Source organism: Taurulus bubalis (assembly GCF_910589615.1).
Source record: "Taurulus bubalis genome assembly, chromosome: 14".
NCBI classification, from domain to species: Eukaryota; Metazoa; Chordata; class Actinopteri; order Perciformes; family Cottidae; genus Taurulus; species Taurulus bubalis.
Genome location: NC_136602.1, coordinates 14331295 through 14358164, shown reverse-complemented (window position 1 = coordinate 14358164; position 26870 = coordinate 14331295). Strand labels below are relative to the sequence as shown.

Here is a 26870-nt window from a genome sequence, read left to right as displayed (position 1 = left end):
TAAAGCGACACAACGCCTTTTCTACGATTCTCCACAAATTACATATTAGCCTTTTCAAAAGGGTGACATATTGTTTACTTATCGTCTTACAATCATTTCCACTTTATAGTGTTTTATGGAAAAAATAATTCAATCCGACATAGATATGATTTGGTATTGTTTGCATGATTTGGTATTGTTTGCAGTGAAAGGGGACAATAACAGAGGGTGTCGCTCAGTCATATTGGGCTGGCCTGAACTGAAAATATTGATACAATTCTTTATTTTATTGGCCTTGGCCTGATAAGGTGGCCCAGAAAGTTGGTCGCAAAGTAAATGTTGAAACTAAAAAATAATTCCTTCATTACTGAACTTTATTACAATCCTCATGTACATGTTCAGTGTTTTTCTCAAGGACACATTGACATGCTAACTGTTCTAAACAGTTTTTCTTTTTATTATACTCGATGAACCTAAAATACAGCATGTATTATGCATGTATTACATACTTAGTAACTCTCCATATTGTCTGCTAAAACATGACTTACAAGTAAGCTGTGATACATAAGCTAGTATACTTGTCATCTATTACCCAGTGATACTGCTGAGTGGTTTTTGACAACCCTGGTGCTTTATTCATTACATGGGTTCATTACATGGGTGTGAAAAAATGCCAGACACTGTTTAAGTAATCTCTCTATAGTTTCAATAAAACCTGGAAAACTGAAATTTACATCACAGAACAAAAGAGAACCGATGATCAAATCAAAGTATTTATTAATAAAGGCACCACAAAACATTTATATATGGATACAGTATTTTATCTCCATTTAAGTGGCTCAGCAAGTATCTTAAAAATCACATTGTTATAAATGAAAACAATCTCAACGCTCACTACATGTCTTGTTGTTCACAGCATTTTGCAGTAGTGGTTACTACTAAAATATAAACAATAAAGTATCGACAAGCACCGTCAAAGCAGTTTTTCGTGTTTACAGTATCTGAGGTCGCCGTTGAATGGTTGATAGTCCTCAGAAGTGAGAGGTTCCCATGGTAACCGTGGACTAAAGTTAAAGAGAGGATTTATTTAAATCCCCTGAACACAAGCAGGATGAAAAACCAGCACAAGGGGAACATTGTAAGTCAGAAATTGAGGCACCAGGTGAACTAAACTTCACAGCTTTCACTCCAAGTTGTAGTCGTCATATGACAGCCGCTTCAAATGTGTGATACTATCTGAAATAAAATGAGAGCAATAATGAATAGTGGCATAATAAAACGAATTTCAAATTTAACACAGAGATTGGCGGGAACTATCTTACCCAGCACCCACTGCTCAGACAGGACCCGGCTTCCCTCCGGTCTCCTGCCGCTGTACTTCCCGATGCAGAGTCCCGCCTGGCGAACAGATTTGCAGACCGCCCCCCCACAGAGCTGGATCAGCTCCACCAGGCTCTGAGCGGGCGGCTGGGAGTGCTGGGACACAAACATGGCTGGCTGGCCCTGGAACAGGTCCTGCTGGTGTTCCCCGGCAGACAGGTGCCTCTGGAGACGACAGATCTGGGACCAGAAAGTGACAGTTAATGACCAGTTTTCAGCAAGAAGCTGTTCATGTTCAGGAGTTAGATGATGATGATGATGATGATGATGTCTAAATTCTGTACTCATATTTTTGTGCCTTATTTTATATATTTTCTTATATAAAATAAGAATATATATATATATATATATATATATATATATATATATATATATATATAATATAATAATATATAAACATTTATAGCAATGTGTTTTTGTATTCTTAATTTACATTTTTACCTTAAGTTTATTGTAATTCTGTGTGGAAGGAGAACAGAGCTAAATAACCCTACCAACACCTCTAAAACTCCCTCATTATACATATATGTATATATATATATATCTGTGTAAAGACAGTAATTCACTGTTTTACATGCCGGACTATTTATTGGCTGGGTCCAGTTGCTAGGCAACCATAAGAGATTCCAGGAAGTTACTGGTTCAAGAATGAAAGCAGTCAAATCATCTTTTTATATTGTATTATTATATTAAGATAAACCCAATCAGGTGTTTTCAATTCCTCTGATTAATTTGCCCTCCAGTCAGGTTGAAGCTGGGTGGTCACAAACTCTATGCATTAATAACAACAGGCATTGTTTGGTGTACAGTTTGACTTGTAATAGTGGGAAAAGCACAGATGTTGCTAATAACAGTAACGATGGCTCTGTTCTAGCAGAGTGTCGCAGCCGTGACCGTGTGACAGCACGCACAACACTACGACCCTGAAACTGAAGCAGCTTCATTCAATCAACATCTATTTTATTATTCACACCTACAATCTTCCTGCAGTGACATGTCAAAATGTCCCCAGTTGATAATGGTTTGAAGACTCCAGTCTTACCAGTGCAACAAAGCTAATAGCAGAGAAAAGGTCTAATCCGGCAACACACATGAAAACACCTGTGTGGGTGGACTACGGGGACTCTAAGAACTTAGAATATTGAGTTTGAGTTGTGTGACTTGCAGTGACTTATCAATCAAATCAACATCCTTCTGATTGTTCACTAAACTCCTCAAAACCAGTTTGTTCTGAACCATTGTGATTGCCATACTTCCTAGCATTCATCGTGTGTTTAGGTTTATGAGAAACTTTCCTCTGTTGTAGTTCTGGTGAATCAAAAGGTTAAGATTGAAACTCTCACGTTTCAAGGATGTATCTCACATGAATCTCAGGTATTTTATCTCAGAAACAAGACAATAATACGGACCTTGGACAGACAACTTGACATATTGATGTCAATAAATGTGTTCTCTCACGGATGAATAAAACAATTAAGTATTCAAGTTAACCCAGAATAACTTATTTTGTAAGACATCAAAGCAGTAAATTTGAAACTGTGATTCAATACCAAAACTGGCCTGAAGGTGGCTGCTAGAGCTACAGCAGAAGCTGTAATGATTTGTCTCCGAGGGAAATAAAAATCAGCCTCTACTGCAAGACTAAATTACCATTAAAGACCTGTAAAGCCAATTTAAATAACAACTAGCTGTAAGAGTAAATATTTCTCGATCATTGCTGAACTTTTATTGCATTAAAAAAAACTTTTCAACAAACTATTCAGCACTAATTCAGTTTACTTTCAAATTCAAGGAAGCCTCATATTTTCGAATTGAAAAAATTACAAATCAGAATCACATTAGACAACTCTGTTGAACTCCAAGTGGCATTGAGGGGATCTTTAATGATGTCCTATGTGCCCGGTTTCATTTCAGCAGCCCACATTGTTCACAGAGTTTTATCAGCTCTGTCTGACTAAATGAGAGCGTGTGAATCACTTTGAGGTTGTGTTTCTTCTTCGGTTCGGTGAGTGATGCTCCGAGCGCTCACTACGGGCCTGCTCTGTATCCAGCGAGGGTCAGTTGTGAAACTGAAGGGTACAATCTGCTCTCTTCTAAAGTTGAATGCCAGGAAACAAGCGTTCATGCTTTTAGTCTTTTGTCAATGTTCACACAGGTTTCACTTGACGTCAAGTAATCAGGGATTGGTCAGAGGGTTCAGAGACAGGGTCAAGTTAAGATTAACCCACATTGTGCACTTTAAAGGGAATGATTGAAGACTATATGTAAGGTATATTATGTGCCAACAGAGGCTTTAAAAATAGAATAAAAAGTCCAACGCAAAAGGGCGACATAAAAAAGTTTAAAAATTTAACTATACTGTAATACAGTACAGTCTGAGTTGTGTTCAACAGCTGTTTTGATTTGTATTCATTTAATTTAACATAGAGTATACTGCTGCATTTAAGATACATCTTTTATGACCCACATCTCTGTATTTATTATTTGTCTGTAAACTGAAGTCTGTCTGTTGCATTTGCCAGTATCACCACGCTGAACTGTTCAAATCTCTAGAGAACGGGTCATAGATGCCAGCGAGCTTTCTCTGATAAACACTCTCGAAATTGTTACAACACGGATGAGTTGCATCGTAAAGTGCCAGCAAAAATCTATTTATTCTTCACATGGGAAATTCCACCTCCTTACTCTGACAACTTAATCAATGTCTTAGCAGCCACTAGTGTACAGTTAAATTGTTCTTGTGCATGAGTCTGCAGAGAGGCAGATAGCTTGTGAAGCTCTGGAACAACCAATACCAGGCAAGAATAAACGAACAGCCCTGTGTAATGAAATACAGTGAGTCACATCGTCTGCTTGTAGCATGAGAACATGTTTATTGTGCGCTATATGTCTTCCTCTGTGCGTTAAACAACTGTTGCCATTAACATTTTTGTGATTCAGCCTGAACACCTGAAAAAAGTCAGTGTTTTTGGAATGACGGCAAGTCCTTCCTCTTTGGTAATGTCCTTTAAATATGTTGCATTTCCCTTATACAGTAAGTATGACATCAGCCTACTTCCTACAATTCTGTTTTGGTATTTCTATCCAACTGCAGAAGGCAATTCTGAGCCTTTCCTGGCAAAAGAAAAAAAGATAAATGGTGCAGTTGACACTAAAATGTGGCTATGCCAAAGCTAAATGACTATTCAGGACAAGATACGAAGCACAATATATATTCACAGCTATTTTGCAGACTGCTGGAACATGGTCTCTGTTTATCAGGGATTTTACTGTTTGGGGGAGTAAAGAGTGAAGCTGTTGAATCAATAAGAGAGCGTCTGTGATGGAAGCACATTCCTGCAGTATAGGACAAAACATCCTCCTATATCAATACCTTTTCTGTGTCACACACCTGCACCCTGTTCCCCACTGTGACATGAGAGCCCTCAGACAGACTACAGCAAAAAACAAACAAAAACAGGTTGGGATAATGCTGCAATTAGGGGGAAATATCCTACACTTCCCATTATGTCTGGCAGGATAGTCATTACAACAAAACAAAGTTGTATATCTGTATCATTATAAGATATCTAGAAAAAGTAACCCAGGAGTAATTCATTTTCAGAAACATTTTCTACTGAAAACACAGCCACAGAAAAAGAGGTTACTTGAGTATTGCAGGCATGTTGTGCACAAAGGATGTCTGAAAAGTCTCTAACCTTTCAAGAAAAGGACAATGCTGCTTTTAATACGGCTGGAAGACATTACATCTATTTTATCCATAAGAATCTGCATTAGTATTAAGTTTGATCCTTTAATGTATTTACACTAAGGGACATACTTAAAATGTAATGTGTAGTAGTTCCTCCATTTGAATCTTGTATTAATCTACCATGAAGCAGAAAAAAGTCAGGACTATTTTGTGGTCAGAGATCAGCAAGTGGCAACTTTAATTTGTACTAACGGATTATATGAGACTTTATGGACCCTCAGACTCGAAGGAAGATCTGGGAATTGTAGATTGTTTTAATACATTAGGAATTTGTGAAATAAACAGAGGAAATAAGGATATAAGTCTCAAGAAAAGACACAATCAGTAGATTTCTGGGAATTAACTATTTAATAGAGATTAAGCATCTAATAAGAACGAAGGAGGAAAATATTTTTGAATGAATTCACTTTTCCTTTGAATCTCCCATTCAAAGATGCAAGCGTGTTAGCGGGAAACATTTTAATGAATGGACACTGCTACTATCACAGCTGCATCCTGAGTAGCTGTTCAACTGGAGAGAAAACAACATGTGGGTATTACAGAGGATATAGTGGAACGTGTGTAGTTTTGTGCATCTGCTCCTCTGTGTTGTTAAGTGAGTGAGCACTGAAAGGAATCTCCACTTCACTGCTCTTCACAGCGGCTGGCCGCAGTGAAGGGGGGAGTGGTTTAAACTCACAGCTAATCAGAGGAGCCATGGGCAGCTCAAACAAGTGGTTGGGGGCTTGATGAAAAGTGAGCACATGCAGTCCGGCACAGATAACCTAAAGGGAATGACACACTACCTCTAATTCCTGATGGCTTTCTCTCCTCCTACCACTGAGAGGTAATAAAAGGAACCTGCAGAATCTCGAGAGGATTGTTTACACTTGGATGCGGCCGAGGAAAGACATCCAGGCAATAAGAGAAGCTTAAGACAACCTAAACATCCAAGGAGTTATAATTGTAACTTTATTTTTAGGTCAATAGATCTACTATGAAGATGCTGAATGTAGACTTACTAGTTTTAAGTTTCTGCCTCGGTCTGGGGACAGGATACAGTGCTGCTGCTAAGAGACAATATCAGATCCAAAACGGGCCGTGCAGCTACACCTTTCTGCTGCCAGAGCAGGAAAACTGCCAAACCCAAAGCAGCAACTATGAAGTTCAAAAAGATGGACCTGAGGACAACGAGGAGTCGGCTCAGAGGCTGGAACAACTAGAGATCATCATGGAGAATAACACACAATGGCTGCTGAAGGTAAAGTTGTGTCACACCCTTGATATCACACCACTACATTAGTTTGTGATATCAATGACATGCAGTGATTTCAGAGTGATAGTTTCAGAGGAGAAGAGCATGAAGTCAATTTCTTTATCTGAGAGACCATTATGCTGTGTAAGAGGACAAAATGTGCTGATGAGCTACACTTCCTCTACACAGGTGTCACTGGAGACATTCATACTTCCTTTCCAATTTTCTGAAAAGGAAAGAAGGTAGCCTTTTAAAGAAAACCATACACCTAGTAAGGAGCATGATGTATACTTTGGATGAAACATTGATCAGATTTCCCACCAAAACATTTGTATAATTATCTAATATACTTCAGCATGTGGAAAATCGGCACATTTTAACAACCAGAATGAAAATAAATTAGTTTGTTCTGACTTCCAGGATAACAGCTGCGTTGGTTCTCATGCAATGGGCGAATGATTCAGGCTCGTACCGAACCACGAGCTCTTTGTTAAGTGCCACACTAACAAGAGTAAGGCTTGACCAATAGCACAAAATAAAAGAGTGATAAAACTGCTCCACTAAATAAAACATCGAACAAAATCTGTTAAAAATGAGCAAAGGATCACAATGTTGTCTAAATGTGTAGTTTTAGAAAGTCACATAAACAACCACACACAGTGTTACCTGACATATATTTTGTTATTTCTTTGAGAATCTATTCTGATTTAGTAAACGCGGAAAACAATATAAAAAAAAAGTGCTCAGTGTCTGTGAGCCGCTTTCATTCAGTGCTAAAAGACATAAAGAGTCCGATGGCTGACAAAGACTCAACACAGGTGTCCACACGAGGGATTCATACTCCCCTTTTAGCCTGCTGAGCCATTACTTGTGCCAGTGAAAGAAGTGACCGGCCTCTTGTCTAGCTGCCGCTCTTCTCCCTTCTCAGAGTGCGATTACTGATCAGAACTACACACGACGAGCCAGACAGGACAAGAACACCTCACAGCTTGATCACACAATTCCTGTCTCGTAACATAAAGCGAGCTCCGATCTGTTCCACCGGAGAGCTCAGAGGGCACAAAAGCTCAAGTGCTGCCTCACAAATCAAAGCCTGCTTGCAACACAAGTGAACATTTTACAAAGTCCAACAGCAATTCTGCTGTAGTGACAGGTTACATATTTCTTACAGGCAAAGAAGCATTGCTGATAAATGAAGTGTCAGCAAACATTTTGCTGTACCAACAAACATGAGCTGTTTGTGTCATCGGGGGAGGACTCCAGTGCCTTCTTCTGTTGAGTCTTCACCAAATGAATGTGCACAAGAAGATACATGTGGGAGAAGAGATCTCAGCGAAGGTGTCAAATAAAGTAAAACAGACCTATTGCACCCAACTATAATACAGATTATCATGATTAGAAGTAAAACCGTACTACATCTCTGTATTAACAGAGAGGTAGAATTCATCTTTGTAAATGTCAGGAGGCAAGTGTGCTATGGCCGTTATTACCGTAGAAACCCAGTAAAAAAATATGTGTAAAAGACTATTTAATCATTCAAGCTGACGATCAGTATGGTAGAAGAGAGAGGCGTTCAACAACTTCTGTCATCACAGATAAAACATTTAAAAAGATACCGTAGTTGCTGTAAGCTTGCTACCTTAAGTGCAACCGTGATTTATTCAAAATGATATAACAGAGCGTTCTGCATCGGGTCAAATGTAGCCTCTCCATGTGATTCAAGGTTTCAGCACCCTGTGAACTTCAATAGGAATAAGCAAAGTAAATAGATGGCTTGACAGCAGAATGATATGTAACTTTACTTCATCATGTAAGTCCCTCTGTGAGGTTAGGACCCTCTCCTACAGCAGGGGCCGGATTGATCGAACGAGTTGAGTCACCGGCTGACAACTACCGAGCAAAACAATTTGTTGAGGAACAGTCTTTTGTTCCTGACGCCTTTGAGGCGCACAAAGTAAACAACTGATTTGATCATTGACTGTAAATGGGACATCCTGCCAACATTTCAAATGACAGCCTCCCACCTACCACACATCCCTTTGTGTCTCCAAGAACATAAACACGCTGGACGTCATGAAAGAAAGGCAAACAAAATCAGCAGTGATTGCAGATGTCATTTGTAAAAGTATAAAAATGAAAATTGGCTGTTTGGGGTTTGCATTGCTGACCGATGAGTAAATAACAAAATGATTATGCAAAACGTACTGATATTTAACAGACTCTGTTTTCCCCTCGCACACACATGTCATACTGTCATAGAGGATGTAACTCCTCACTCAACACTTCCATCCTGTTTACGAGTCGTGTGACCTGATTGCCACTCAGGAACACCATGCAGGAAATAACTTAATGATTGGTCTCGGTCTAAATCGGGCAATACTGTAAGGTAGATCAGGACAAATCTCTTAAAGATGAAACATTGACCTTTTCCCACCCTGAGGGCAACCATGCTCATTGTATTATTCCTATGATTAAGAGGTTTGATATGGACATGGATACATCATACATGGACATAGTTTCATCATCTTGAGTCAAGTTGATATAAATAACTTAATAAATGACTTTGTAGTAACAACTTTTTGACCACCAGGATGAACAACTACTTGTAAATTAATTTAAAGAAGCTTCATAAATATTTGACACCATATGTCAAAAAAAAAATGAAACCCCATGTCATGTGATAGTTATATTCACCTTTGTCCTTATAGCTCTCCTTAAATAACAGAACAATGTTGCTTCAATAATAATATCATCGTTATATCACGCGGAGACCGCTGTGCTTTCCACCACGATGTTTGCGTCAGACAGAAGGGAATGTGGTTAACAAATTCAATAAAATGACACGGCTGGTGTGTAATCAGGGAGTCAAATAATACAATAATGAAATATACTAAATGTTATTTCTTTAAGAAGCATGGCTATACACTGAATAATACTGCACAACCAACCGAGCTTGCAGTAGACCACAGAAACACTTAATAACACTTCAATCCCTTTGGTCACTTTAATCACTTTAACTGGTGCAATATAAATACATTTTAAATATGTTTTATTCCATCTGTATATTGCTATTGTGGATTATTTTCTTCTTTACTGTTTATTTATCTTACTTGTTTTATATTTTACTATGTGTCTTTTGTGTGCACTGCTGCTGTAAGCCTGCAATTTTCCCACTGCTGGACTAATAAAGGATTATCTTATCTTAACACGGTATGTCCATCTTCATTAACTGTCAGTTAATGGTTAATGGTGTTAAATGCACTCCAGTCAGAGCACAAGGAACACTCATAGAATGTGAGTTCCTGGACAACCAAGATGAATCTGAACAAGAGAACAAGTGACAAGGACAACTGAGCTCCAGCTAGAAACAGAGATGCTCTGTGTCCAACATTACAGAAGCAGACGACAGTGAGCGCCATCAATCTGTGAACTACCTGTGAATGCAATACAGGATTGTGAGAACCACGGGTTAATGATACGAATCAATGAAGCTAATACTCTTTATCTGTGCTGCAGCTGGAGAACTACATACAGGACAGCATGAAGCAAGACATGGTACATCTCCAACAGACTGCTGTACACAACCACACGGCTACGATGCTTGAAATTGGAACAAACCTGCTGAGTCAAACCGCAGAGCAAACGAGGAAACTGACCAATGTGGAGGCCCAGGTGAGGCTGGACGACCCGCAGCTTTACACATACAGAATGCTATGCAATATAACATTATGGAAAAAGCATGTGCAAGTTGTTTTTAAAGAAGTGAAAACATTAATATGCTCAACATTCTTTCCAATCAAAGAGGCCAAAGTGTGCTCAGCGATACGCTGCATTAAATAATGTAAAATTTAAGCAGAGGGAAAAACAGGCATGACTGCGTCGGTTTATTATTGTGGCTACACGTCAGTGACCTTATGTTAGCCAACTGTACAGCATTTCCTGTTATTAGCACATTCGTATTCCCACAGAAAGGGTCTATCAGTTTGTCACAATCAGACATCCGTCTGTTCAAAGGCATCAACAGCTCCATTGGAGACACATAGCTAGGATCCATGTAAACAACCTGCTTTTTGCTGAGTTCAGTTCCTCCTAACTGGGAAATTAGAGGCAAGGTCCCCAACCCCAGAGTTTAGTTCAATACATCTGTCTGTGAAAGTAGGTGGGTTTTGAACGTTTCCCTTGTTCAGGTATGTCTGCTGTATTGGAATTTGGTCGTTCTTTCCCATTCCACTTTTTCCATTTAGCAAATGGCTGTTTGTTCAATCTAGAGGTGCAAACAGAGCTTGTATCGCACTTGATCCAGTAAGGGAACACAGAACTTAATATCAAAATGATTTGAGACAAGCTATTTATTTTAAGGATTTTTATATATATATATATATATATATATATATATATATATATATATATATATATATATATATATATATATATATATATATATATATATATATATATATATATATATATATAAATGTTTTTACAGGTTACATGCTTTTTTACTTTATTTTTTCTAACTTGCTGCAAGTCATGTTCTCATTTGCATACTGTAAAAACATAAAGAATTGAGAAATTTAAGATGCAACGGCATAATTTCAAAGAAAAATGCCAAATGCAGAACACAACCTGTAAGTAAAAAGTAATAAATATCATAGTCTGGAGCATATAAAAAAAAACTACTGATGGATGAATGGAAGATTTTAACCGGTATCTCTTGGACAGAGCCCAACTTAACTGCTTCACTTTTTTCTTTTGTTTGAAGGTAATTCATCATTCAACTCGACTTGAGCGTCAACTGCTTGAAAATTCCTTGTCAACCAACAAGTTGGAAAAACAATTGATTATCCAAACGAATGACCTCAGCAAGCTGAATGACAAAAACAGGTGAGGACATCAATTGCTAATACCAATTTTCAGGGCCACTAAGTAAAGTTTTGTACACGTATGTGCAAAGACAAAACTTGCTGAACTTGCGTCTCCGCAGCTTTCTGGAGAAAAAGGTGGATGAGATGGCGGAGCAGAGGCAGGTGGAGCTGAAGATGCTTCGAGATGAAAAAGAGCAGCTTCAGGCTCTCATACTCAGGCAGACGGCCATCATCGGTGAGCTGGAGCTGCAGCTGCTCAAAGTCTCCTCCAACAACACTGGACTGCAGCGTCAGCAGCAGGAGCTCCTGGACACCGTGAACAACCTCATTCACACCATCTCCGTGAGCTCCGCTCGAGGTGAGTCTGCACTTCAGGTCATCATAACCTCTTTCATGCACTCTTAAGTTTTGATGTATATTTGGAAAACACAACACCCTTGGGACCTACCATAACAACCACTGTCTGTTGTAGCCACTGAACTCAATTAAAATGCCTACGCAAACTAATCCAATCAAAAGGCTTACGTTTCATTTTTTAAGCCGTTGTGTGTGGCTGTGCTATAGTTTTGGATTGCACGAAAGAAAAGGTCACCTAACTTTAATTAACACATGGCTTCCTGTAAAAGCAGCAACACTAATGCAATGAATGTGGCCTTTTTTTCTTCCTCAGAAGATGTAAACTTATCAAAGGAGGACAGTTAAATGCCGTACAATTGTGTGGTGTCAAATTAACAAGGACAATTTTTTTTTTGCAGAGAGCAAAACTGTCATGATGCAGGACACTCCTACCACCTTCATGGACTGCGCTGCTGTCTTCAAGTCAGGAAACACCCAAAATGGAGTCTACACTCTCACATTACCCAACACTACAATAGAGGTTAAGGTAAAGTAATTAAATAAAGTCAAATTGATTTAGACTAGACATGCACTGACCGCCCACACTTACACAATCTTTTTCATAAACACTCTGGAAGTGTTCAGTATTGTGTCTGAAGGCAGGGTAGTTGAATTAAAATGTTCTCAGACTTCCATTAATGATGCATGCTTGAGCTAAAACTAAGATCTCCTTAGAAACTTTTCAGCGATAAAGACTTGGACTTCAATTCTGTCTCCCTTCCTTACAACGTAACATTTGTTTTGACCAACTCAAATACGACGGCATTGTCAAATTACAAATGAGGATGACTTCTCCACACAGCATTCATTTTTGAAGTATTGTTTGCAGCAACTACTTTTACCTTGTGTTTGAAGGCTTTCTGTGACATGGAAACCGAAGGAGGTGGGTGGACCGTACTACAAAAACGCTTTGACGGCCATGTTGACTTTCACCGAACGTGGCAAGAGTACAGAAAGGTAAGAGCAATCGAGAAGAAATTCTTCCCTTAAAATAATACAACCTAGGCTACGGTTTTCATTCCTATTGCACAATACAGTGAGCACTAAAAGTCTTTTGAAAGCTCTGTAAGAGGCAACTACAAACACAGATATCCTAAGTGATCACCATCTGCTTTTCATGAAAATTATGCAAACAGGGCACCCCCAACATTTTGAAATCACGATAGTTTGCCAACTTTCAAGCACCAGATTTAATCACAGTATATCTAAAATGTCTGCAAGTGCAAGTGCATCTGAAACTGTGCTTAACATTTGTGATAAAAAAAAGAGGACTAGATCATTCTCAAAAATAGACCAGCACTGTCAACTTCAAGTAGGAGATTAATGGGCCAACACTTTTGCCAAAAATAATCTCAAATCTCGACAAAGCAATCATGACAGAGGAAAGCATTCATGCACTTTCCTTTATCCTGACCACAATGCTAGCTCTGTTTACCTGGCATACTTTCTTATCAATATCTCAGTGCGAACGTGATTTTTTGTGATTTTAAGTATTCTGATTTTAGTCTGATTTAAACAACTTTCAGTGGAATAGCCAAGAAATGTACATGGTAGTCCCATCTGTTTGCTAATGGAAAACCCTTCTTGCAGGGGTTCGACAAGGTTTAATTGCATTTATTTTGTGTCTTTTCAGGGATTTGGAGACCCTTCAGGTGAATTCTGGTTAGGAAATGAGTTTGTCTCGAGATTGACAATTCAACAGTCGTACAAACTAAGGATCCAGCTGAGCGACTGGGAAGGAAACTCTGGATTCTCACAGTACGACCAGGTTTCCCTCGAAGGTGAAGCACAAAATTACAGGTACGTTATACTGACAACAACAAAGAAGCAAGTGTGTCAGATGCTCGTCTGCAATTACTGAACATTCGGTTTCATTTTGGTTTGAAGCCAAAATGTTACAGCTCAAGTTATTAAAGGAAAAGAAGCAAGTAATGTGTATCTCACAACAGTGCTTTTGAAGTCTACAATCCTGAACACATACCAACAACCGGTGCCAAATTTCAAGGAGCGCAACTAAAGCACAGCCTCAAAACACAAAGTCTTGCAATTATTATGAAGGAATTAACAACCATGTTAGTAACAACATTCAGAGGCAACAGTAACAAGGCACATTCTTGAGCACTTCAAAAGCATCTCTGAAGCCCCATTTTTAGAAGAGCTCACATGTAGTGGCATGGCAATTTATTTAATTCATAAATATTTACCCAAATAAAAACATAATGACTGTAACTATCTAATCATACTGAATGTGTTCTTGGGCCATATCACACATATGTTTATCACCTGAAACCTACTTTAGAGAAAAAAAGCTCATGGTCATAAATGTTGACCTCTGACTACTTTTGTAAAAGCAAAACACATTATAGAAATTCCTCTGGATGGCTCTTTGCTGTATACGACTGTCTACTTCCTGATACTGACGTACTGGCGTCAGCCCAAAGAAAATGTAATAAAACTGGTCAGTGTTTGAAAAATAGGAAATATATCAAATGTCTTGGATATCTAACATTCGGGCTACACATCTTGGCAATAACACAATCTCCAGAAGTGTTTTATTTTCTGAACCTAAGCTGATTTCAGGAGTGGAATGGATACTTCCTTTGAATTTGACAAACAGACCTTGAAATGCTCCAATTCAACACAGTTCTTTTCATGTCTTAAGTCTACTTGACTATGACCAATTAGGTCTCCAGTTAGTTGGCTCAGTAATTCCAAATAACTCCTACAAAGAAACTGCACATGAAGCACAATGCGAATTCTTTAGTAAAAAAACAAAAATAGCATGACAACATATGAAACCACTAAGCTGCTTGTGAAAATCACAAAGAGAACAAAACTGTGATGCAACAAGCACGTACTTTAGTCCTTATGCCAAACCACAGATCCAGTTCAGTTAGATCCAGTATCAGTGAAGCTATGGCCAAAGTGAGCTGGACGTTGCCTTTTGAGGAACAGCAATCACAGACTTCCTCCTCCTCTTCCTTCATTTTTCATTTTCCATTCTACAGGATACACCTTAAAGGCTTCAGTGGAACAGCAGGCAAAATAAGCAGCATCGGCCAACCAGGAAGTGATTTTAGTACAAAGGATGCAGACAACGACAAATGTGTTTGCAAATGTTCACAACTGACAACAGGGGGTAAGAAACACGTCTTTCACTTGTGCTTTTGACTATTTGTGCTTGTCAAGAAAATACAAATATCAGGATTTGTGTGGAACAAATTCCCACCCACGCAAATCTTGGCACTTGCCACAGCAATCTTCAAGGGCATTTTAAGGGCTCCCGTACTTTTGAGGCCAGGTCAAAGAGCACAATTAGCTCAGAGTTAATCACTGATCAACTCATTGGGGAATTCAGCCCCTACAATGGCTGACATTAATAGCCTGGGAACATAGCTGTCCCCTCTCTCCTCTTGTGGCTTAAAGGTCCTCCTCCATTCCCTTGAAAGTGACTCCGCTGCCAGAAGTTTGTCTCCCTCTGTATTGAGGTCTGCCAAGTGAGCACGAAGGCATGAAAACTCTAACCCGCTCCCTTTTTTCCCATGAGAGACCCCTCACAGGGGACTCCATACGCACATTATGCACAATCGTGACTGAGTGGCACTCACCCAGTGAAAAGAGTAAAGCAGGATCTGCCATTACAAACATGAAGCTGCCGGTTTTGAATGAACTACAATTTGAATGAATGCACTAAAGCTGTATGAACATTAATAATGTCAAACCATATTTTGAACCCTGTATGTTTTTAACTGAAATATTAGGTTTCTTGATTGCTGTTTACAGATATACATGCTATGTCTATGGACTACATATGACAGCCCAGTTTTTACTGCTGAGCCAAACACAGAATCCAGAGTCTTAAAGATATAAACCAAGTTATCAGTCAGTCTCTTTCCAGCACACACTGATAAAAAAACTTAAAAAGTGTCACTGGGACCTAAAACAAAAAGGGTGTGTCCATGATAAGTGACAACATCTCTACATAAGAGCAGTAGCAATTTTACTGTCACATCCAATTAGATGCTGCCAAATGTGAATTGGCTGCCTTGACACAATGACACTTATAGAGGAGCCACTTTTTTCACAAGAGGCTTCTAGCTGCTTGTGTGACACCAAGTCAAGGATTAAGTTACAGCTGCAAGTGCAAAGTGAATAATGCATTAATGCTTTTCATTAAATAGAAGCCAAACAACCGCTATTATAGATGGACAAATGTATTTAATGCTTGCTTGTTCTTTGAAATCTCAACTACTCATTATATATGAAGTAGATACTACAGCTTTTTAACCTCAACGCTTTTACAGGAAGGAGTGTAGGCAGTCTGCAGATGGCACAGTTTACAAAGCCTGCATACGTATACTATTTTAATTTGTTTGAGTTTGCCACAAGCTTAAGTTAAGATGGTTTAATTCTGAAAGGAGCTTTACAATTTGTCATATTTGATTTCATTCTATAGCTTTGCCCTGTGTCCATGAAACATTTACACACATGAGTCACATATGAAAGAGTGAAAGTTTTCAGTCAAACTAAACCAGGCTTTCCTTAACACAGGTTACTGTATCATGTTATCATAAAAATTAAAAAAAAAAAAAACCTCTTTAACAACATATACATTTAACACATTTGTTTTGATGTTCTAGGTTGGTGGTTTGATGCCTGCGGTCCGTCTAATTTGAATGGGATGTTTTACCAGCAAGGCCAAAACTCAAATCGCTTCAATGGAATCAAATGGTACTACTGGAAAGGCTCGGGCTATTCACTGAAGTCCACTACAATGATGATCAGACCAGCAGACTTCTCAGGTTCCCTTTGAACTGTCACTCACAGAATAAACAAACCGGGATGGAAATTGACAAACAGCAACAAACAACAAAACCAAAAATAAAAAGTATCAAGTGAACCAAAGCACTTCATGAACATATTTTACATACCTTTGGAAAGACATATTTTGTGCATTATTGTGCTTATTAATTTAAATCAAATGGGTTGTTGCAAAAAATTGTTACATATGGACTGTCTAAATGACAACTATCTATATTGAAATATGCATGACTGTGGTATGTATAGATTACTATGGGTATAGTAATTACACTGAGAAATAACAGAAGATTAAAAGTTGACCTAATTACATTTCCTTAAAGATTTTAATTTAGTTCAATCATCCATGTTTTGAATAACAGCTGCCTATGTCATGGTAAAAAAAAAGGAGACTATGGTACAACATGCAGAAAACAACTGACTCAAAGTGATCACATTTTTGTTAAATGCCTAAAATACAAATGTAAAAAGATGCTGCAGAAAATGTTTCTCTGCAGATAATGTTGTTTTTCTCTCGAGAATGTATGTACATTTGTTGTTTATTTATATGTAGATTTATCAGAAGTTTTATATTTAACATTATATATGAGCGAAATTCGAGTCCTAGCTAGTTAACAATTTCATTGCACATTCACACTAGGAGGAATTATTTTCATATAATTCTGCAGTACCTTTGCTCATACATGACGATTCCCTTTTTGCAGTATTTTAGGAATGTATTTCTTTATTTATGTTATGTTTCTTTTGAAGCTTCAACAAGCAAAATGTATGCTAAATCTGTGAGAGTGAGGAAGCTACATTTCTCAAGTATCTGTAATGCTCTACCAGCTGTTATGTACCTGAAGTTGAATATTAAACACAACCACAAGGCCCAGAGCTCAAGGCGAAAGCCTCAACTCTAAAGTCCTTTTCCACAACAGTCCTGTTCTACACAATGCAATGCACAGCTTGGTGTAAGCACAATTGCCAGAGCACCACATATTGTTCAGCAATGTCTATTTTCAAGAACAAAATAAAAATTGTAAATGTTCAAAGGTTTCATTTCTTGTTGCTTTTAGGTCACTAAAACACATTTCACATGCAATCCCCAAATCTTCAGAAGAGAAATGTAGGCATAGCTAATAATAGGCAATGTGGATAACGTCCTTTATCACAGTTTATGTAATGTTATAGAGCAATATTGGTATGTTGTGACACAGTCAATTTGGGGTCAGTGGGAATGTCTTGTTTTAAGCTAATTCAGCAAACTAATTATCTGAAAAATCAAGGAACAGTACTACATCATATTAATACAATGATTAATCCAATGCAGCTGTAAATTACTCTTGGCCATTGGTTTGTAATATTTTCCATGTTGTTGAGTTAAAGTTAAAATGGCAAAACTGCTTCAAACATTGGCCTCATGCAACATGTCGGTTTCTTTTATTTTTTACAAATGTTATCATTATTTCGACAGAAGCATTTAATGTGTCTTTATTTATCCATGATAGTCCCATTGAGATGTAAATAAAAATTCACCGTGAAAATTGTCTATTTAAACTGTAGTTTCTATAATGAATGCATCTGAAGGCAACACGGCTCCACAGGCAACAGAAACTAGATAAAAGAAGGAAGCATGTGGTTTTCCAGCTGCTGGGTGTGCAGTTAGAGTAAAGGAATGTACAAACAGCCGTGGGGACATAAAACAAAGTTATGCAATTTAAAGAGGAAATGTGTTGACATTTGTCTGCATTGATGCCCAGCGTCTACCCTCGCGATAGAAGGAGCCGACAGAGATTCATGAATGACGAGTTCAGGAAGAGGCAACATTCACAGTTCACACAGGATGCTTCAGGAAAAACAAGCGGACTGAAAATGTGTAGGTTTCCGTCCAACTTTCTCGGCTTTGGTTTTACGAGCCTTTATTAGTTTTGAGTATCAAAAAGGGGCATTGCAAATATAATTTATACTGTATGATTAGTACACAGAAAAAAAATATAATTAGAAAACTTAAATTTAAACGAAGCCTGTAAAATAAGTGTATTAAACTGAAGCTTTGCACTGCAGTCCAGGACTAAATAAGTTACTAATAATACTTATAATTAATATCGTTAATACTAATAATTCACATACAGTAATAACTCTACAGGCTTCCACATGATTTTTTTTCACATTCAGAATGTAATATAAAAGCAAAGGCATAAACAACCTTATTATCTGTTAATTTAATGTCATTCAATATTAATGAAAAATTCAGATAGGGCCATGAAATAAAAAATGAAATGTATCTGATTGTTTGCACTAACGGAAAACATAACAAGGTTTACGGAGAAGGTTAATGCTGGTAGTACTTGTGTGTTGGACACTTTTACTGTCCTACTCAAGTAGAATTGGTTCTCACCTGTGCTGCAGGAAATTGGTCTGAGAGTTCATATGGTTCCTCTGGAATCCACTGCCTTTGCTCCAAGCACCACAGGACCTACTCCGGAAAAATGTAAACACAAGAAAGTAAGACACTTCATTATCATTTTAAATATGATCATGCAATGGCTTCAAAATGCGTACAAACTACACACCCATTCAAATGACAGGATCCAGCAGCCACGAGCTATGCCCAACAGAATATTGAGAGTCCGTCGGTGACCCCCAGACACGACATGAGTTGTGCTCTCACAAACTCGGTCAACGATTGAAAAACCACCCAGTGCCGTCACCACCTGAGCCAACGTGTGCTGCTTCCTACAAGAGGTGAACAGAGTAGAAAGCAACCAACATAAATGCACAAAACATACTTTCTTACCAGCTTTCTCACCAATGCATTCAAACTGTCGTGAGCAATCTATGGCTGTTGACATTTATCTTAAGACCAATAGTTTGAAATTGTTGTACTTACTCACTGGGCATGCTTGTCATGACCAATGTTCTCATAGCCTGAAACAAAGATAAATACACAACAATTATGACAGGATCAAACATTTTCCTCACCAAATTTATCTTTACCTTATGATCATAAACACTTTTATGAACTGATATTGCGGAAACATTATCCAACTGTAAAGCAATGAGACAAAGCTGGAAGTGAAATTAAATGAAACCCTTATGCAATATGCTCTTAATGATACATGAGTCTGTGTACAATGCTTTCACACCTATCTTATTTTTGGGAAATAGTTCCCATAGGCTCTAGTGTGTTCCCCGTTGTTTGGTTGTCACAACACCCACATATCTGGTAAACAAGTAAACATATGTGGAACAGCGAAAGAAGAGCACAGATTTGGCTAGATCTTTTTCTCTCGACTTGTGGTTGTAGGAGATAAAATCACAGAAAACAGGAGTGAAATCTATGAACTCTATGGAGAACAAATCTACACTTTAAAGTAGCCAATACTTCTATTGATAACACAGTATGTATATTAATGAAAAAGGTCTCAAAAACACTGGGAAATGTAATGTGTGTATGTTTATTTGGGTGTAAGCATTGTGAGCTGGTTTGTTGAACGATACAGCACTGAACAGGTAAAATGATCATTATTCACCAGCCAAACAGGCTGTGCACTTTCAACAACCCTGCCTAGAGACCAAAAAGGAAATCAAACACCAAGGCCATGAGTGGAGAAAAACATATTCAGAGCCACCGAAACGGAACTGTAAATGTGTAGCCTGACGACAGCGGTCCATCCAGCCTCGTACTTTGGCTCCAAAACAGCAAACCATCATCGAAACAAACACCTGAGCAGCAGTTACAGACAGGACCACCGGGCCTTTCCTGCCAATATACTGATATCTGGTCCGCCAGCTGGAAGTCAGGGGTTAAGGCCTGCTGCACACAGCGCTGCCAAAACGGTCCAGCAGTCCCTCCCACACCATCACCACATTGTCCCCGATAAGTAAGTTGGGAAGTCATTGAGGTGGTTACCGTCACCCCGTGACTGCTACTCCTCGTTGTCCTGACAGAAGTTTTCTTCAAAAAGGAAAAATGTTTTGATATTTTTACTTTGTTAATGGTCTCTTCTAACACCTCAGAAATGCCAAAATGTGACAAAAAAAATCTGCTCATTTTGGAGTCTTTCAAACTAAGTCAAACAACTCAAAACATGGGCAGCTATTCTAAAGGATCCTCAAAGGGGACTTTGGCTTATCGTATGCAGTGGACATGTTCTGGCAGCCGCACAGGCATTGAAAAAGGAGTTGGACATAATGAGCCTCTGACAAAGAGCTGGTGTGAACTGCAGCGTGGCCTCTGAGCACGAGCGCTACCAGCACAAATGAAGGAAATTCTTCTCTATGAGTGAGTCTCCATGAGGGCTGCTAATCTGGGCAAAATGAAAATGACGCTATTCAGAAAAATGTCAAAGAGGTGAGGATCCTGAGTCTCTGCAAAGATTGAGGTCAACTGAAGCTGTGAGAGACAATTAAAGATACCAGTAAAAACCTAAATAACCACTTGTCACAGCTGAAGACAGCCATGGGCACACACAGTATTAATCATATCAGTTTACAGGCTTTGTGAACTCGTCTGACTCTTGGCCATTTCTGAAAGAATCAAACGCTCAAAAGGATTTATAAAAAACACTTAGAGTTAATTTAAATAAATCATAATTGGGTTGAGAGGATTGACAGATGAAATGAGGATAGAGGGATGGGGATTAACATAAAAATGAGCCTAAATAATTGTCTTAATATTTGCAATAAATACATGTAATCGAATGACTTTCGATTTAAATAATTTTAGAGTTACTTTTTTTTTTACTCTAACAATCTCAATGACTTGCTCTGTACTCACCCAAAGTCGAGCACCATGAGTGGTATCATTGTTTACCACCTGCACCTTCAAAGACGGGTGAGCCCTGCAGGTGTGACCTCCCAGAGCTTGGATGGATTTGTTTTCCGATACCGCCGCACATTTGAACATTAATCTATTATCAGGATCTTTATAGAACTACATAACAACTATCATCATCTCTGTAATCAGGCTACAATAAAGTCAACCCATGACAGATCCCCGGGGGAGCCGACGTCATGTTTGACTTTTTTCAGCTACAGCTTGTTGAGGTTACCAGCGTAACGAAAACAGAGCCCAGGTGCATTTCACAAGAAAACACAGGAAACCCTCAGGACCAGACAGAACCTCTTGACTAGCTGCGTCAAACAGCTATGGAAGTGTGTGACCTTATGGAGGAAATACTTAAAAAGGAATGACACACTACTGATGTTTCGTTCACTTCCCGGACTTCCTATATTACAGAAAACCATGAACGTCAGGTATTTTGTCAAAGTCTGCAGCTGCAATAGATTCTGAGGATAAATAAAGTACAAATGCCAAACTAAATTGAGAAAGTGTGAAAAACACAAACAAATTGTATCTAGGCCAAAGTGAACTACGTGCAACTTTGCTAACACCAAAGCACAACGGTTGAAGAAAGTATATAAATGACTAAATGGGAGATATTTAATTAAAACTGTGCAATCCCATGTTGCAACAGTATCGTTAATAAATCAGTAAGCTTCCCACTAGTGACTTTATACTCAGATCATCCTGTTTTTGCAGTACCACAACATTTAAGGAAATGTACATCAATCAATACAAGATTTTTAGGAAAACCTGATTCTTTGCACAAAAAAAATCTTGAAATTCAATCACTAGAATGTACACTTAACATTAAAAACAATCATGATGTCTTCTCACCTTTGTTTGGTTAACCATGTTCTGAAGACTCAAGCTGATTTGCTTATTGTGATGTTCTTCTTTGCCTTCTGTTAAACCAGCTGCAACCGTACGCACATTTCCTCCACCTACATTTGCAAACAAGAAAAACAATTGAAAACCGTGTGTGTGTGTGTGGGGGGGGGGGGGGGGGGATGTCACTCAAGCTATCACACCACAGGCACTGTCTTGTTGTGTGTGTCTGTGTGGGGCTCTCATCTCTTCATTAGATCTGGCTTCTACCACTTCACTACTACCAGACAACTCACTTTCATTTATTAGGATGATTAATTATTTCAAAGAATAAAGTTAACTGTTGACTCACAAGATTGAGGTCTTAATGTGTTTTAAGATAAACATATTTTTGATAAGATAAGATGTCCATGGTTTAATTTGACAGGTTGTTTAAACACTAAATCTCAGTTTTGTATGTGTTCTGTTACAGTAAGTTTATTTTACATCAGAAATGTGATTAAAAAGTATTAGATTTCAATAATGATCCGTTGACATATTCAGTGCTTATTTTCTATCTCGAGCGCTCTCCAGTTGCAAAACTGCTTGTACTGTCCAGGATCTTGGCGAGCCAGGCCCGTCTATCACATACTGACTAACAAATGCGTCGGCAAATAAAGCTTAATTTGCCTGTCCTTGGATTGTTGGAGAAAACACAGAGACAAAAGGAGAGAACATGTTTTAAACTCTGTATTAAACCAAATTTATAATCTTAAATTACAAATGAGGTCTTGAAAAGACAAACACATACAGAATATTACAAGAATATTCATATGAAAAGGCCTCATTTATTTACATTGGAGTGTTCTCTTTATTCTTCTCTTTAAAATGTCACATCCAGGAATAAATCTTCAGAAAATTAGCTGAATTAAATCTGTATTCCTTGAAATAATAATTATGTTGCAAACCTTTTGAAACTACATACAAAATCCAGGGATTACAAACAAATGTACAAATATCTACCATTGTGAATGTTAAAACAGCATTAGTAATTATTCGTTTTGTTCAGTTCTAATTGAAGATAATAGAGGAAATCATTAATATACACTTTCTATCTTTACTACTCACATTCAAAGGTATGAGAAATGGCATTGACAGAGTTTTTCTGCAGCTCCGACATTGCGTCAGCTGTTGGTGGTCCTGATGCTGTTCTCGGTTTCACGGCATCACTCGTAGTTGTGCTGCTGCTTGTGAAGGGCAAGGTGCTTTCTCTTTTCCTTTTGGCCACAGGTATAACATCGGCACCCGGACTCTCCAACGCAGGCAGAGCTTCTTTAGCATCCTGTTGTGGATGACTTTGGGGCTTACTGCTTGCATCAGACGGCTGACTTGTTTCTAGTATCCTCTTCTTTTTACTCGTAGTTTCAGATCCAACGCTCTCCCTTCTTCTTATTTGTCTCTTCTTTGGGACAGAGACCAACTCAAAAGGAATCTGAATGTCTCTCTCCACGGGTAGATTAGGCAAAGAAGGTTGTTTTGATCTAGGGTGGTGGTTGGCAGGGGAAAAATAGTCCTCAAACACATTATCGTCCCCGTCAGTGGAACCTGAGGGAACACTTTTAGAGTCACTGGATATAGTGAAAGGTCGTACCAAGGCAGAAAGTGACGGCCTGGCTCGTTTAGGTGTGTTCTGTAACGGGATAACAGTTTCTTTTGATAGTTTAACTGCACCATTGCCTAATTTGGGTGGTGATGAGCGGCAGCTCGAAGAGTTTGCAGCGTCAAAACACAAACGTGTGTTAGTCTCTGTGAAGGATTTAGCAGCTTTCCTTTTTTCCTTTCCCTTTTCAGTTTTGTTTGGTGATGGACTAGAGGTTTTTATCTCAGATTGATTTTTTTCTTTATGAAAGTTCTTGCTGTTGCCAGATCTCCTATCCTTAGAGGGACTTTCTAATAAACTGTGTTTCTCTGCTGGCCTTTTTCTGACTGAGATCCTTCGAGACTTTTTCGGTCTAGTCGCTTCATCTTCCTGAAAGTCTTGACATTTTACATGACTTGAAGTCTGTTTTGGCACATCATGGCAGGGTGAGAGCCACGGCTTTGTGGAGTCTTTCCTATGGTGTTGTTCAGGATGGTCATGGTCAGTTACGTCAATTTGCATTCTCCCTTCTTCCTTATCAGGTGAGTAAGCAGGTTCAGTAACAGAAGCACTGGAATCATCATCCGACTGGTCATCTATATTCAGAAGAAGAAAAAATAAGGATATTGCGCATTGTTGAGCTACTTTCTGTTGATTGTTTTTGTTTGCCAGTGTTTAGCTGGATTTGTAAATGTTCTCAAAGACTCGGGCTGCCCCCTCTTAGTCGACTAATCTGTCGAATCGTTTTTAGTTGACTAAGATCTCTTTCATCGATTAGTTGTTGTTGACTTTTTTCCAAGAAACTAATGAGCACACCTCTGGTAAACACAAGATTTAAAGAGGTTCTTTTGTGTGATTTTTGTTGTTGTTTGAGATCTGTTGTATAAATCGAATACTGGATTAGCATACATTAGTGTTAGTCGACTAAGAATCTCTTAAGTCAAGGACAGCCCTATCCATGACCCTCACTATATAAAACCACAGGCAGCGGCTCCAGCTTCACATTGTTCTTCACTTATTGAATTGCGGAGTGTGAAAGGCAACAAGAGGCTGAGGAGGAGCTGCTCACATAGCAAGTTAAAAAGACCTGGCCCAAAAACGCTTGTTGCTGTCATAGTATGTTTTAAAGTGTTTCAATGTAATTTCTTTACCGTTTTCATTTAGATCAAAAAGAAATGTGTAGGTTGATGATATACACACAAACAGAGATTCAACTTCAAGTAGTACTTGACAAGGTACAAGCGCCATCTTGGATTTCAACACAACAATACAATTTTCAATTGATCAGTAATACCAAAATATTCTTACACATGAATTTGGGGATGGTTGGTGTGCTCCCAAGAGAAGGCTTCGACCCAGTGGTTGAGCAGGATTCAACCATTTGTGAAGCTGAAAGATAGAAAATGTGTATGGGAATTTCTGGGGTTTGACATTTGTCCGTTCAGAAGCCAGTACAACTGATGCTGTTCCTACCTGTGGGTGACAGGCTCTCCCGTTTCTCTTTCATGTCTTTCAAACGCTGTGCCATATAATCTGATCTTTTCATTGCAGGGCTATAGACTATTCCATTCTCCTCATCAATAATGATGGGCGACACATCTGTAACTGTGGGTAAAAACAAATCAAAAGGATGTAATTTGTGATTTAACATTTTCTTTAAAAAGTGTGTAATAATCTCTTACCAAGAGGTTCTTTTGGAGCTAGGTCTTTCATCATCTTATCTAATTTTTTCCTCATGCGTCTGTCGTTTTCAGGTGTCCTCTCTGGAGAATCTTTTGGCTGCATGCAACGATGCTACGTGAATCAAAATACATAAAGCATTATATATTGTATTGTGTATGAAGAAAAGACCCCAAATCAGCACAAACTATAGCTCGACAGTGGTTCAACAGTGATTTACAGTAACAGCTTAAACTTAAAGACCCAATGTACATCTGGCTTTACTCACTCTTTTGTTCTTCAACATGGGATTGCTTTCATCATTAAAAGCTGGATACAACTCTTCATCCACACGAACACCGTCATTGTAACATCTGGACATCATTTTACCAAAAATAAGCCACATTATTGTTCAAGTAATGGTTGACAACAATATCATGTAACACTTCATGACAATACTGTAAGAAATATCATAGAATTGTTGCTGTCTCTCAGCGTCATTCTTACCTGCCTACCCAGAGAACAGAGACAAGCCTCACACCACTTTTCTTGGCTTTCCTCCATGTAGCCAGGTGTCCGTTGTTGAAGACGACATGTGTGAGTTGTTTATTGAATGCTTTTGATATCTGTTGAATACGAGGCATTTCGATTTTGCAAAGTGAACATATCAATTGTCTGAAAATACAGTCAATGACATGCAATATAGTGCTAATGTGTATATGTGCTCTGCAGTCTCACCTGAGCTCCCATTTCTTGCAGCTGCTGAACGAATGGTTTCGAATAGTTTGCCGTTTTGTCTGATGACCACACATCAACATAGACAACGACATCTGCAAACATAATGAACAGAGTCATTAACTTACATGATAAACAATTCAGTGAAATGTAGCCAATTTAGATTAACTGCAGTAAAACTAAGACGACGTACAATACCTTTAAGAACTGAACCATTGTTGCTTGCGGTCATTACTGGTCTCTTTAGCTTCACCTACACAAAACCAATGAAGACACTTTTTTTAGTTTGAACAACATCGTTGTGACCCCTCGTCTCAAGCATGCTGACTAAACCTATTGGCGTCAACAACATAAAATAAACCTGAAAGGTCAATCATCGTCACGGTCAGGGTTGCAACTCTGGATTCTTTTTCACTTTAGTCATTCCATTAATTAGACTGTTGATCATCTGTATTAGTCTGACAAGTGTAATAAGTATTGCCAGTACCAACAGGTTACCACAGCAAACAGTGATACTGTTGACATTGTTTGACCATGTTTTTTTAGTGAGGTTAGTAGACACGTCACTCTATTTGCATCATTAAAACACATTTAGGTACAGTGGTCTGTAAACCCTGACTGAAACGCATGATTAACTATGGTATTTAGATGTTAAACAACGGAACGTTAGCTACGTAGTGTACGTAGAATCGTGAATTGAAGTTATCAAACGTATGGTGTAACCACCTATAGATAGCCTATATGACGTTAGTAACTGAAACTGTAATCATGTAGAGCAC

The 26870-nt window shown here is 38.5% G+C and overlaps 2 protein-coding genes across 2 annotated transcripts; one reads left to right on the top strand and one right to left on the bottom strand.

Annotated features, from left to right (window-relative positions):
* Positions 1-1162: 1162 nt before the first annotated feature.
* mcph1 (microcephalin 1) lies at positions 1163-26323 on the bottom strand (the record flags this gene model as incomplete). The annotated part of the gene is made up of 14 exons (XM_079230090.1): positions 1163-1215; positions 1302-1552; positions 18804-18881; positions 18968-19141; positions 19296-19333; positions 22089-22195; positions 23187-24293; positions 25006-25086; positions 25171-25302; positions 25380-25491; positions 25646-25730; positions 25864-25982; positions 26095-26186; positions 26290-26323. 14 exons carry the CDS (start codon positions 26321-26323, stop codon positions 1163-1165), a joined length of 2463 nt encoding a protein of 820 aa, XP_079086216.1.
* On the top strand, positions 6087-16418 carry angpt2a (angiopoietin 2a; the record flags this gene model as incomplete). The annotated part of the gene is made up of 9 exons (XM_079229885.1): positions 6087-6350; positions 9861-10016; positions 11107-11228; positions 11329-11567; positions 11965-12092; positions 12461-12562; positions 13239-13405; positions 14614-14744; positions 16246-16418. 9 exons carry the CDS (start codon positions 6087-6089, stop codon positions 16416-16418), a joined length of 1482 nt encoding a protein of 493 aa, XP_079086011.1.
* Positions 26324-26870: the final 547 nt, after the last annotated feature.